At 41.4% G+C, this 13,427-nt stretch overlaps 1 protein-coding gene across 1 annotated transcript in view; it reads left to right on the top strand.

The window, feature by feature from the left end:
* Positions 1 to 13,427, top strand: part of PTPRN2 (protein tyrosine phosphatase receptor type N2) — a 532,892-nt gene that overhangs the window by 132,405 nt on the left and 387,060 nt on the right. Inside the window, exons 4-5 of the mRNA XM_077303428.1 lie at positions 6,282 to 6,399; positions 7,408 to 7,573. Coding sequence (XP_077159543.1) covers positions 6,282 to 6,399; positions 7,408 to 7,573 — 284 coding nt within the window. The remainder of the gene's footprint in view (positions 1 to 6,281; positions 6,400 to 7,407; positions 7,574 to 13,427) is intronic.

Genomic DNA, 13,427 nt, shown 5'->3' with positions numbered 1-13,427 from the left:
AGTTGGGATATTTCATATTGGTCTCAATTTTGAAGAATCACATTATTCTTTTGTTATTTCATGCATAAATTATGCTTTATGGTTATGATTTCAAGTGGTCAGTCCTTTAAGGAAAGGGATTTGCCTGTTTTCACATACTTTACTGGCAGGTCACTAATCAGAGCTTGCAGGGTCAAATTCACAGCTGAGCACGTGAGAGCCCCCTTCAGTGTTTCCTGCTTCGTTCCTCTCTGCTTCCTAAGGATGTGTTCCCTTCATTTCAGTTTTGAAAGAAATTATTTTGTGGCTCACGAGCAGCAACATTTTCACTCTGCATAATGTGCAAACACCCTTCTGAGCATTTGGCTAATTGTGATTTTTGTGCTAACAATAGTTAGCAGAAGCACCACCGCTGACCTACTGTTGACTATAGCTAGGTCCAAAATGGAAAAGGGTGATTGAGGAAAGGAGCACGCTGGAAAATTGCTCCTCACCATGGCGTGAAGATCAAGTGGTATCATTTTAAGCTTAACAGTTCCCTGATCTTTCTTTCCTCAGCAATCCAATCCTTTATTCAGCTGCAGCACCAAGCCTTTTTTTTCTGAAATTAAAAATAAACACCGAGATACGAAGTTCAGCCCTCCCTAGATCATTGATAGAGGTGGTGAAATTATTAGAGTACTGCTGATTTACCTGAAATATGATACATGCCGAATACATTAGACATGTATTTATTTGCGGTCATTTAGACCAGTATAACTATTGGCAACATGCCAACTACAAAGTGCATCATCTGCCAAAAATCTTTAAAAAGGAAGCCTTTGCATGTTTTTTTTCAAGATGGAAATGCATCATGTGGCTGTGATTGACAGAGCCAAGTCTCTTGCCTTTTTCATATCTGCCAGTCAGGAATTTCGGAACTTTTGGAGGGAAAGGAGAAGCAGAGGGGAGTGAAAGCTGTTTAATTTCCATTTATGTCAGTGAGATTTTTAGGCTGATAGGGGAATCTTGCTTTGCCTCCAATCACTTCAGGTCGTGGTGGGCTGTTTAGCGTGGCCACCTAGCATGACAAACACTGGCTGATGACTCTTGTTCATAATTTTTCAGGATTATTTGGAAGCAATGGGGCAGGTGGGGGGTCTGGTGTTCAAAAGGCACCACCAAAGAATTTAAGAAGTTAGGAACCCTGTGGAAAAAGCAGCAAGTGGTCTGGTACTTACTGGTGTTCTCTCCTCTCTGGCAATACTCTGGAGATACTATTTATTATTATTATCATTATTATCATTATTATCATTATTATCATTATTATTATTATTAATATGGCTCAGGGCGGTTAACATTGCAGGGGTAATACATAGAGCAATTTAAACTTATAACACAGTCATAAATAACAATTGTGGCTTCAAATAGAACAGTAACAGACAAAGCCCCCAGGGAGGTCAGGCTGCTTCAGGTCATGGAGGGGTGTCTGAGGGGGGACCAGTGGATGTTTGTTGGTTTGGTGGGACTCAAGCAAATGCCTGGTGGAGGAGCTCCCTTTTGCAGGCCCTGTGGAATTGTGGGAGTTCAGGCAGAGCCCTGATTTCTTCAGGGAGTTCGTTCCACCAGGTGGGGGCCAGGACAGAAAAGGCTCTGGCCCTTGTTGAGGACTGGTGTGCTTCTTTGGGGCCTGTATATGCTGTATCTTCATATCCCAGTTTTCAGAGCTTAAATAAACCTTTCTCTTGTGTTCAGTCTCTGTTCTCCTTGGCATTAAAGGCAGAGGAGGTTATAGCTGGGTTTTATTAAGGCTGGGTTTTATCAACCTGCCATCCCAGGTGGTATCAGAAGGATCAATGGCTTGACTGCAACTGGAACAGTTTGTTAGGAAGGAGGGGTTTGAATTATATGGCCTGATTCTGAGTCAAGCGACATGGAGATGGGGGTTTCATAGAGCATATTTAAATCTGTTCATGAGCGGTGTCCAAAGTGCTCTGGGTGTTTCAAACCATATCAGTAACGCCATCAAGATTTACCTCAGGAGTGACTCGTTATAAATGGCGGCAAACAGAAGTTAAGTTCTGCTCCTCTGCTCCCCCCCCCACCCCCCCTCAGAATCCCATCAACAAGCCCTGGACCTGTTGTATTACGATTGTTTACTGTTATACTGTGTTGTGTTTGGTTGCAATTGTTGGTTATCGATGTACATGTTCTACAGACTGTTTTATGTATGGTTCTCTGTTATAATGTAAACCGCCCTGAGCCTCCGGGGAGGGCGGTATAGAAGTATGATAAATAAATGAATGAATGAATGAATGAATGAATGAATGAATGAATGAATGAATGAATGAATGAATGAATGAATGAATGAATGAATGAATGAATGAATAAGTAAATGAACATTTCCTTGGCTTCTTTCACTGCTGTGCTTGGTGGTATGGCAGAGAAGTGAGATGGAGGCAGTGGTCTTGATTTAATTCCAGAATCAATACATGCTAACATTGTAAGGTCAGTGGTGCTGGGCTGAATGTTTTTCTCCCCCACCAAAAACATTTTAGTACCGACTCCTGCTGCCTCAGCTTGTCACAGTTGCCCTCCCCTACCGATAAGCTGTTTTACATTAGATACACCACTGAAAGCTGATACATGAATGGGAGCATACCATAATATTTATTTATCACCAGCTTCCCTCAGAAGAGGAATATCAACAGAGACATCACTAATTGTTGGTATTTTCAATTGTTTTAACTTATTTTAAATTTTGAATGAATTGTATTGCTCAGTTGTTGTGAACTGCAGGCCTGATAGGAGCGGTCTATAAATATGACTAATAAATAATAAATTTAATTTATGTGCATTTATTTTCCAAATTATATGCCACCCTTCCCTGAAGGCTCAGGGTAGCTTACAACATTAACAGTAATGCAAAGATTTAAATATTTAGACCAGGACACGTAGGACAGAATACTGAGAGGAGAAATTTATTTTTCAGCATTGCACTCTTGCTTACGCTTGGATTTAATGTTGGAAGATTTCAATTATCAACCAGCAATATGAATCTATACTTGCAGAATACAGGCACCATTTAGGTCCATTATGCACGGACTGGAAGGTCCGCATTCAGGGTGGAATGGTGGTGGCTAAAATCACCAATTATGCACGCTGCAGGAGGCAACTGGGCACAGAGTCAACATATGCCACCTTAAAAGCCGCGTTAGCGAGATGCGGAAGAAAGTGGAGCTTCCCAGGACCAGGGCGCAACCAGAAGTGGCTCTGGAGTAGTCGCGTGCATACTCTGGATACTCTGGGATTTGCCTCTGTTGTGTTCTGTCCCGTGCGTAAGCGGTTTGTTTCGCTTCTTCCTCCTCCGCGTTCTCCATGCCGCCGTTTCAGCGGCCGTGCATAATAGGCCATACTAGTACACAAGAGTGTACATACGTGAATGTTCAAAGAAAGAACCACTGGGTTTCCTTTGAAGAGATTAACATCCACCTATGATTCCCCTTGTTCAGCTTCTCTACCTAACTATGCAGTATTTTGGTTTATAGTCTTTTGTTCCATTTAATAACTTGCCAGAACCATTGTCTTAACGACATCCCAGCGTATGTGGCTTTGCACTGCTCATCTGTGGGAATTCCCAGTTGGGAAATGTACAGTGCAGGCAGAACTCCTGCAGGGGTCTTTAATTGGTAGTTGTGTGTCCCACAGTACAGTTCCATATTAGTGACATGGAAATAATATGGGTACAACAGCATTACTGTGATCTTGCTCAGCCATCGGAGTTAAATTGTTATAATTGAGTTCTGGGCCAGGAGCAAGCCACTAGGAGGACTGGCTTAGACAAAGGGGACAGGAAATTGCCAAGCAGTAACATTTACTGTTTCTCAGTCCTAATTCTGAGTGCAGTTGTCAACTTGGTATTAATGCTCTTGTGTGAGCTGTTTTATTGAGCTCTGTGTGGGTGAGGGATTTTTTTGTCCCCTTAACTGAAACAATGAAAGGATGTAGCTGACATTCACAATAGCATTTAGGCATTGATGTAATGCTAGTGATATTTTCAGTGTTTTTGTTGACTGGGCTATAAAAATAATGCTTACTGAAATATGTTTAACAAAACAAAATTAGAGTCCAGTGGCACCTTTAAGATTTATTCAAGGCATGAGCTTGCAAGTGCAAGCACTCCTCCTCAGATAGTCTGTTGTGGGGAAGAGTGCTTGCACTTGAAAGCTCATGCCTTGAATAAATCTTTGTTGGTCTTAAAGGTGCCTGACTGGACTCTGATTTTGTTTTGTTGTGCCGCTTCAGACCAACACGGCTACCCATGTGAATGTGAAATATGTTTATCACCCTAAAGAAGATTACTTCTGCATTGATTTAAAGTGTGGTATATAGCAATTAAAACCATTATTTATTTATTTATTTATTTATTTATTTATTTATTTATTTATTTATTTATTTATTTATTTATTTATTTATTTATTTATTTATTTATTTATTTATTTACCGCCCTCCCCGAAGGCCAACCCTGCATTTGAAATATTTTAATGTCAATAATTGTTCTGGGTAGTCAATGTCATTGGTGGAAAAAGAAGATAAGATCACAGCAACAGGCAAGCCATTGGGGTAGTGGCTAGATGAGAACCAAAATAGTTTAGGTGGAAATCTCTGGTCAGTCACTTTAGAAAACCAAATTGGTATTGTGAAAGTAAAATGGAATTTCTCATAGTCCTGAGCTTCTCAGAGGAAAGGCGACATTAACAAATGATTAGCAATATTCTGGCAGCATTTTAGTATCACTAGCAATATAATTTTCTGGTATGACTAGACCATGCTGCTTTCATTTGTTGTACCTAGAGTTATCTAATTTTGATTCTTCATGATCCCCCCCCACACCATTATGAAGATTTTAGTTGAAAAGTATGATTTAAAAGTATCATAAAACATCATCATCCAAATATGCTTCCAACAATTCATCAAAAGAAATTAACATTTTAAAAGTAACCGTATACTTAATATTAATTGAAACATGTGTACTTAGAAGTAATCTCTATGGATTCCACAATCTGAAGTTACTGTCTGAATTATTTTTCCTGCATATGTACTGAAACAAAAGGATATAGCTGATATAGTGACATTACCATGTATTGCTTACTTTTTATAAGGGGAGGCACATTGATTTGGCTGTTGCCATTGTGTGACATATGAGCATAGAACTGTCTTTTGATCACCAGGAAATAAATCCCTATGGAATCAATGGGATGGATTTCCAGGTAATCTAAGGTGCCTGTTCAGAACAATTAAACTAGAATGGTAGCACCGCTGATGTGGTAATTCTTTAGAAAGTGACAATTCTTTCTTCAGATCAATAGACAAAAGCAAATTAACCCTCAAAGAGCTGTAGCAGAGAATAATAATTTTCTATGGGCGAAAAAAGTAGAATGTCAATAATTGCAATTACGTGATATAATATAGATAGATACTAAATAATTACAGATAATTCCAAGGCAGTAAGCCCATAGGAACAAAAAGTATTAATCATAACATTTACAAAACAATATTCTTAGAGCTGTAGTGTTATTCTAAGTATAATTACTATTTGAGCAATAGTGCATGTAATTAATGCATAATTGCATGGAATTTGCTTTCACGACGACACCTTGCCCTTGTTTAAAGCTTTTTGTCATAACAGTTGAGTGTAAAGAAAACTCAAATTGGTCCCTAGATAAAACATGTTACAGCCCATTATAATTGTTTTCACTAGAACAATGCTTCCCATGTGCGATTATTAAAAATATATTCATCTTTTCCTGAGCAGGCCACAGGAAAGTGGCAATAGCTGAAATTTATATTACAAGGCTCATAACATATCAGTTGCCATTGAAAAGTACATTTTTGTTATCAGAAGTCAGTTTTGAAGCTCCTCGTCTTTTTTTTTCTGGCTCAACTATTGTCAAATGGCTCGGTAGGTAAACCAAATTGTATTGGTGATTTATAGGCCCTCAGTGAGCAAGAAACACTAACATTCCCTTAAACAGAATCTCCCTTTTTAATCCTCATCACACACCCACTGTCTTCTTGGAAGAGCACTTTAAAAGAATCAGTATGTCATTTTAGCACACTTAAAAAGGTCTGATTAGCACAGTAGCGTGTAGCAGAAGTCTGTATCTTCTTTGAGAAAGCAGAAAGTCAAAAATAATATTCTATCAGGACTTGTATTCAATATAATTTCATATATAATACAAAACTGGGATTTTTAAAGTTCTGTTTATTTTGCCCAAATATCAAGTTTCTAAACCAGTATTTTATGTGGCTTTATTTCCTAGGTTTTAACTGGCAAGGTGATTACACACAACACATTATTGCCCGTGAACTCTCAAATCTCCGCAAGATCCATGACTGGCACTCTGAGACGTTCTCATCAGAGGAGTCAGATGCACCAAGGTAAATTTTGTGCACGATTCTTATTCATGTTTCATGCTTATTCTTTTATTTTTGAAGAGGAGTTGGGTTTTATATGCCGCTTTTTCCCTACCAGAAGGAGTCTCAAAGTGGCTTACGATCCCCTTCCTTTCATTTCCCCACAACAAAATCAGAGTCCAATAGCACCTTTAAGACCAACAAAGAGTTATTAAAGGCGTGAGCTTTCGAGTGCAAGCATTCTTCCCCACAATAGAATCATAGAATCATAGAGTTGGAAGGGGCCATACAGGCTATCTAGTCCAACCCCCTGCTCAACGCAGGATCAGCCCAAAGCTGATCCCACAACAGACACCCCGTGAGAGTTAAACTGCTCTGTGAGAGCAGCTCTAACAGGACTGTGACTAGCTGGCTGCATGTGGAGTAGTGGGGAATCAGACCCAGCTCTCCAGATTAGAAGCCACCACTCTTAATCCCTACACCAAGCTGGCTCCCCTCCTCCTCCTCCTCCTCCTCCTGTTTTTCTCCTTCAATGAAATGCGGATCCAAAACACCTTTTCACACACGTGTTCCATCAATGCAAGAACCACAATCATGTGGTTGTAGAATAAGCTGAGAGGCTGTGGCCAGGCCGGGATCACCCATCACTGCCTCAGCGCCTTTCATTTCAGTCTTCAGGGATCCTCTGCACACCCACATCCTTATAAGGATGTGTCTCTAAATTACAAGCATCACCACAATTCTTTGAAAGTCCAATATCTTTCGTCACAGAGGGTCTGCAAAGTGTTCTTCTTGCGTTTAAGCAAATCCACTATCCTCTCTTCAGTTTTAAAACAAGCACATCCAGATTTTCTTCTTAAATTACCTACTGCTGAATAATGTTTAGAGTTGATTGAAAGTGATTGATGACAATGTAAAAATATTGGTTACAAACAGCTGGAGCCTATAGATTTTAAAGTGCTGATGATTTTAATTTATGCGCAAATGTATTTTTAGTATGTAGGTAATATTTTTCCCCTCTTTGATGTGCAGAACCTCAAAGCAGAGTGTGGATAGCAGCAGGCAGAATTTGGGTCTGGACAAAGATGTGAACTTTGCTAAGTCTCCTCAGCAGTTCCTTGCTTACCTGGATATTCTCTCTCAGTCTGGAACGCCAAATTTATATTCAAGGATAAAGGGCAACAAAGCCACTGTCAAGGTGAAATCTTCAAAGTGTTCTTTTAAAGTTTTCAGAATGTTTATCCCCACTTCACCCCTCTTTCTGTTTCTTTTTTTCTCTCTTCTTTCTTCTGCTGTTGGATTTTGAGACTGATGTAAAGATATAAAAACTAAAATAACAATAGCTACTGAAAAAGGAGAAGGCGATTGAGCTGGCATATCACAGTAGTTAAAGAGTATGAGTTGTGAAATGAAAGTCTTTGGGTGAAATCTGTGCTCAGCAAAAACACCAGAGATAGCTCCGCAATCATCAAAATCAACTTAAATAAGATGCACAGTGGAGGAAAAACCACCGTTCAAAGGATTATGGAGATTAAGTAGAGAAAGTGCCCTAAGCACAGGAAAAACACTCTATATTTTGGGTACTATTCATATTTTAGTTTTAGTTTTAATTTATTTGTGAAGAGCATAATGTGTAGTTGTAAAGGGGTACAGCTTTACAGAGAAAAGCTGGACAGCATGTAAGTAATAACGCCTAATAAAATGGCACGTAACTGGAGTGATGAGAAGACGGGGATTTAGTGTCACCATTTTAGTTCTGTTTTTCACCTCTCTTTCCCTGCCCTCAGTGGCTACCAACTATATATTACTGACCTTTAAGTTCTTCTTTCCTTCTAGAGTTGCCAGTTCTGGTTTAGGAAATACCTGGAGATTTTTGGGGGTGGAGCCTCGGCAGGTTGGGTATCAGGAGGGGAGGGACCTCAGCAGGTTATGATGTCATAGACTCCACCCCCCAAAGGAGCCATTTTCTCCAAGAGATTAGTTATAATAGGAAGAGATCTCTCATTGCCACTGGAGGGTTGGGAACCCTATTTCCTTCTACTGCTTCTATGAGAATTTGCATTCTGTCAAGATCCATAGAGGATCCAACAGAGTGCTTTACTGCAGGTTTACTGCAGTTTTGCATCAGTGCAAGCCAGGAAGAGTTGCATTGCTTTCCAGTCATTATTTAGCTGTTAGATTCATTTCACGGACTCAAGAGTGAGCAAGGCCCAAAGGCAAATCTGTAAACAGATGAGTGTTTTATTATTTATTTCCCATTCTGAGTTTTGACTCAGCGCTTCCAGGTAGCTTTTACTAAATAAATGTACCCAGTTAAATATGGAGGAATCTGTTGTTTGTGCTGTTTTCACATCACGGCTAGGGTGAATAGAGAGGTGATTGTTGGATGTTAAATAAACCAAAGGAATATAGTGCTGCAGTGGGGAGAGGAAAGGGCTAGGCCAAATGAATGAAGAGGCCAAATGAACACAGAGTTTGGATCTGATTTATAGGGAGAAGTCATATTCATATTCAGAGTTTGTTTTGGTGCTACTTTGTGCCGATGTCCTTACAAACAAGTTAGACATAACAAGCAGTCTTTGCATGGTATAATCATGGTTCCAACACCTTTTGCATAGACATATGTGGAGCAAGACAACAGGTGTGCGTACCATACTTAAAGCAACTCGAGAAATACTGGAATCTTTTAAGGCAGTGGTCCGCAACCTTCTTCAGGCTGCGGACTGGTGGTGGCGGGGAGGGCGATGCGCGCATGCGTGGGAGTGCCGCGCATGCGTGTTTGTGGCCACGCATGGCGCGAATGCGCATGCGCAGCCCTGCTTCCCACTACCCCCCTCCCACAAAAAGAAGCTTGCCAGACGGCAAGCTAATTGGCCGTTTTTGCGGCCGATTTGCTTACGGCCTAGGAAGTTTCTTACTGGGGGGGTGGGGAGAGGGAGCCGCGGCCCGGTGCCAGGGCCTTCGTGGCCCGGCACCAGGCCACGGCCCGGTGGTTGGGGGCCACCATTTTAAGGAATTAATTGAGGATGCCATTTGCTTCTAGTACTTTTTGCTTAGCTTTTTTTTTTAAAACCCAGCTTCCCAGTGGTGAGGCACTGACTGAGAATGTGATTCTTTTGAAGCAATTGGAAAGTGAGAATTTGTCCAAAAGGTATTTCAATGATGCCGGGGAGGTCATACGAATCCATAAATAATCTATACGACGGAGGGCTTTGGTGGGGAAGAGTGCGGCAGTGGTACCACTTGTGCGTTGCCGTGGAGACAAGCTCCCAGAAGCATGAAGGTTTGAGAATGAAGTGCAAAAATCATGGAACGGACAAACATGGACGCAAACTGCATAGGGCAGGGGTAGTCAAACTGCGGCCCTCCAGATGTCCATGGACTACAATTCCCAGGAGCTCCTGCCAGCATTCGCTGGCAGGGGCTCCTGGGAATTGTAGTCCATGGACATCTGGAGGGCCGCAGTTTGACTACCCCTGGTATAGGGCTTTTTCCCCCTATTGAGGAGCATTTAAAAAATATATGGGCAATGTGATGCCCAGAATGTTTGTAGTAGTAATAGCAGTGATAACCTAAATAAAAACAAAAGAGAAAATAATACTATGTATCATGCTTTGAATAAAGCAATCTGTTTAAGAAATGGATTATTCATCGGTCGCCCCCCCCGCCCTCTTCAGTTTGAAAGATTAAAAAATGTTCTGAATTGTGGATTCATAAGGAAACACTAGATTTCAATCCCATAATGCAAAAATCATCTTTCTTTTTCAGGTTGATTTTGGGCTTTCTAGTTTATATCATGTGGATATGGAAACAGTTTTAAAAATGAAATGAGTAAGAGTGGAATTAAAACAAAAAAAACAGTGTAAGTGATGAGCTCATGTGAAACTCTTGCTCTCACCAGCACTCTGTAACTCTGGGGGTTTTCAGTGCGATAATGTAAACCAAGGAAATCATTAATTAATTGGACACTACACTTAGGGTGAAGTTGAGAGAGAGAGAGAGAGAGAGAGAGAGAGAGAGAGAGAGAGAGATCACAGCATCACTGTTAGCCATAGGTATAAGCTTTTGTATGGCACTCATTCACTACTGATGACTTGGCAACAAGACACCTAGGCAGTTTACAACTTGACAACTCAGGGCTAAGAGCTAGGGAGGCCTTACCTGGAATACAGGAATGTACAGGTAGCAGAAGTCTGGCTGTTACACATCCTGTTGGTAGCCCACACTGAGAATAGGTGAGTTTGGGCTTTGAACACTGCAGATCCTTCTATTGCTGTAAAATGATTAAAGATGCCATTGAATTATGCCGGCTATTGGTCCTGGTTCCCCTTTTTACATACCAGACTGCAAACAGACAGTCTGGGCTCGGAATTTTTGTAGCAGGACCACCATTGGAAACATTATTGTGTTGCCTCTGGCTGTCCCTAAAGCGGACCATCATAAATAGCATAGTTATGGGAAACACACTGGATGATAGGTCAGATTGAAGATGCTGCCACATTTTCAAATTAGGTCTGAAAGCTTTGCCCCTTTCTTGTAACGAGCTTCCTTTGGACTCTTAGACAGGATATTCGTTTTGCTGGGTTAAAAAATCCAGGTCACGTTGGAGGATGTTAAAGCTATTTTTTGATACTAAAGGGAACATTTCATGCTGTTGTTTTGCTGTACACAACAACCATCCTGATGTGTTACTGTGGTATTCTGACACGGCTAATGAGTCTCATTGCTGCAGTTTTTTTTTTGGAAAGCCTCTGGGCCAAATTCCCCCTAACATGGATGACTGGGAAGCTGTAGCTGCAGCTGGAACACAAAGGCTTAGGAAGAAAAAATATATATTAAAAGGCTCTCTTGAAAATAGTACTGTAATGTAGAAAATCAAGCTGTTTCTGTTACTTGTCCAACCTCTGTGTGTTCATTCTTCTCTTTTTACAGAACTTAAAATAAGAAGTACAAAATGCTCTGAATGTTTGCAAGGTTTGAGGTCTTACTAAAACACTACTCACTTTCAGCTCTCAGGCAGACCTTGCCATATTGCAGTTCTAACTTGTGCATTTGTTTAACCCTTCCAGAGATGTAGACATCATTTTTCTTTCCTTTTACCTCTGTGTCGGGTTCATAGCTGTTGCTTGGAGGGGTGCCGCTCTCAGCCACTGTGAGGGGAGGAAGAGGAGGGGTCCCTGCAAGGTCTCAGAATGGGGAGGGGGGAAATCAGTAACCACTGGTCCCTGTGCCCCTATGTTTGAGGTAGTTTGCAGTGCCACCTCCAGACCCTACTTCCTCCCCAATCTTGTCTGCAGATTCTCCTTTATCCCTTCCCCGCACCCTCAATCCCTTCCCCCCTAGTGCTGAAGTTGGTTGCCCACTGGGGCCTTGCCCACTTCCAGATGCAGCCCTCACTCTGTTGGGCAAGCTCACCCTAGGATGCTGCCTTGGGTCTTGTTAGCGGCATCATTGAACATCAGTCAGCTCTGCTTGATGCCCCAGGGGCTCTTGGGCTTCCTGACTGCTCACCAGGTCTCCACTCTCACCCGGGCATCTCTGTTGGTGTCTTCGCTGTGTCAGTGTCCTCTGGCAGTAGCAGGTGCTCTGTCTGGGCCCTTTTTGGTAGCCCATCCCTCAGGTGAGATGGGGAGGGGACTGATGGTCTCCTTGAACTCCCAGGTGGGAGGCACTCCAACCCAGTCGGGTCGACCAGAGCCCAACACTCTCCTATTAATTCATAATCTCATACCATCTTCCGGGGAAGTGGAAGTCTTGTTTTTCTCCATGCCAGGCTGGAGAGTATGGGAGAAGTGACTGCAAAACTGCAAGATGTAGTATTCCTGGGTCAGCAGATAAAGATTACCACAATGAATCATAGAATCATAGAGTTGGAAGGGGCCATACAGGCCATCTAGTCCAACCCCCTGCTCAATGCAGGATCAGCCCAGAAGAATGGCTTACAACAACGAAAACATCCTGTACAGTATCTGCTAAGCCTTGCTCATGAACTAAGGTCACGTAATACTGGAGCAAGTCCACAAATTACCAATTCCTTAACATTGTAAATTATGAGAGAATGTCTCTAAATTGCAGATTCTAACATTACATGAACCATTTGTTGGAAAAGTTAGTGGCACAGAACTTGGCTTAGCGCAGAGTAAAGACATAAGGTTAGGATAATTAAAATGGCAGAAAAACCAGACAAGCTGGTCTATCCTTGACCTCAGTGGCCATCACAATGACCTTAATAGCCTAATGACTTTAATGTTATTTAATGTTTATTTTTAAATTTAGCATTGTCCTAACCTTAACAACTAATATCACAGACTGGCTTCTGTAGACGTTGGCTGTATCTGTAAATTGCCACAACTATTATTCTGTTGTAGCATATTTGTTTTTATGCTATTTTGAAATGCACTCTGAATGGGATGTTTATCCTGATATGTTAATGAAAGAACCTCCAGGGAATAAAAACTCTAGCTCATTTAAAATCCAGAATGTTAAGGTAAAGCAGCATTATTCTACTTGATCTAATGCTGATCCCAGAAACAAAACTGGTACCAAGTCTGAATTGTGCTGGAGGTTGATCATCTCTCGGGAAATGCCTGTATCAAATATCTTCAAAACCAGAAGTTCTTACTTATCAGATATATCCATTTTTGCTTGCAGTTGCTTAGGGGTACTAATGAATGAAAACTCCGCATAAAATAAATATGGGCATGATAAATATTATTGAACCAAATTTCAGAGGAGAATTTCCCCAAGGCTACACAAATATCCAATCTGTCATTTTGGGTTTTGCTTTGCAAAACAGATAAAGCTGAGCACTCTAACTGGATATAATGGGAAAGTTCTGTGTTAATCATCAGATCTGGCAAGCCAGAGCAACACCTGAGGTTATTTTGGTGTGAGAGCCAGTTTGGTGTAGTGCGGACTTCTAATCTGGCATGCCAGGTTCGATTCTGCGCTCCCCCACATGCAACCAGCTGTGTGACCTTGGGCTCGCCATGGCACTGATAAAACTGTTCTGACCGAGCAGTGATATCAGCGCTCTCTCAGCCTCACCCACC

Source organism: Paroedura picta, chromosome 11 (genome assembly GCF_049243985.1).
Source record: "Paroedura picta isolate Pp20150507F chromosome 11, Ppicta_v3.0, whole genome shotgun sequence".
Lineage (NCBI taxonomy): Eukaryota > Metazoa > Chordata > Lepidosauria > Squamata > Gekkonidae > Paroedura > Paroedura picta.
The sequence above is the reverse complement of the archived record's forward strand: the minus strand, read 5'-3'. Positions and strand labels throughout refer to the sequence as shown.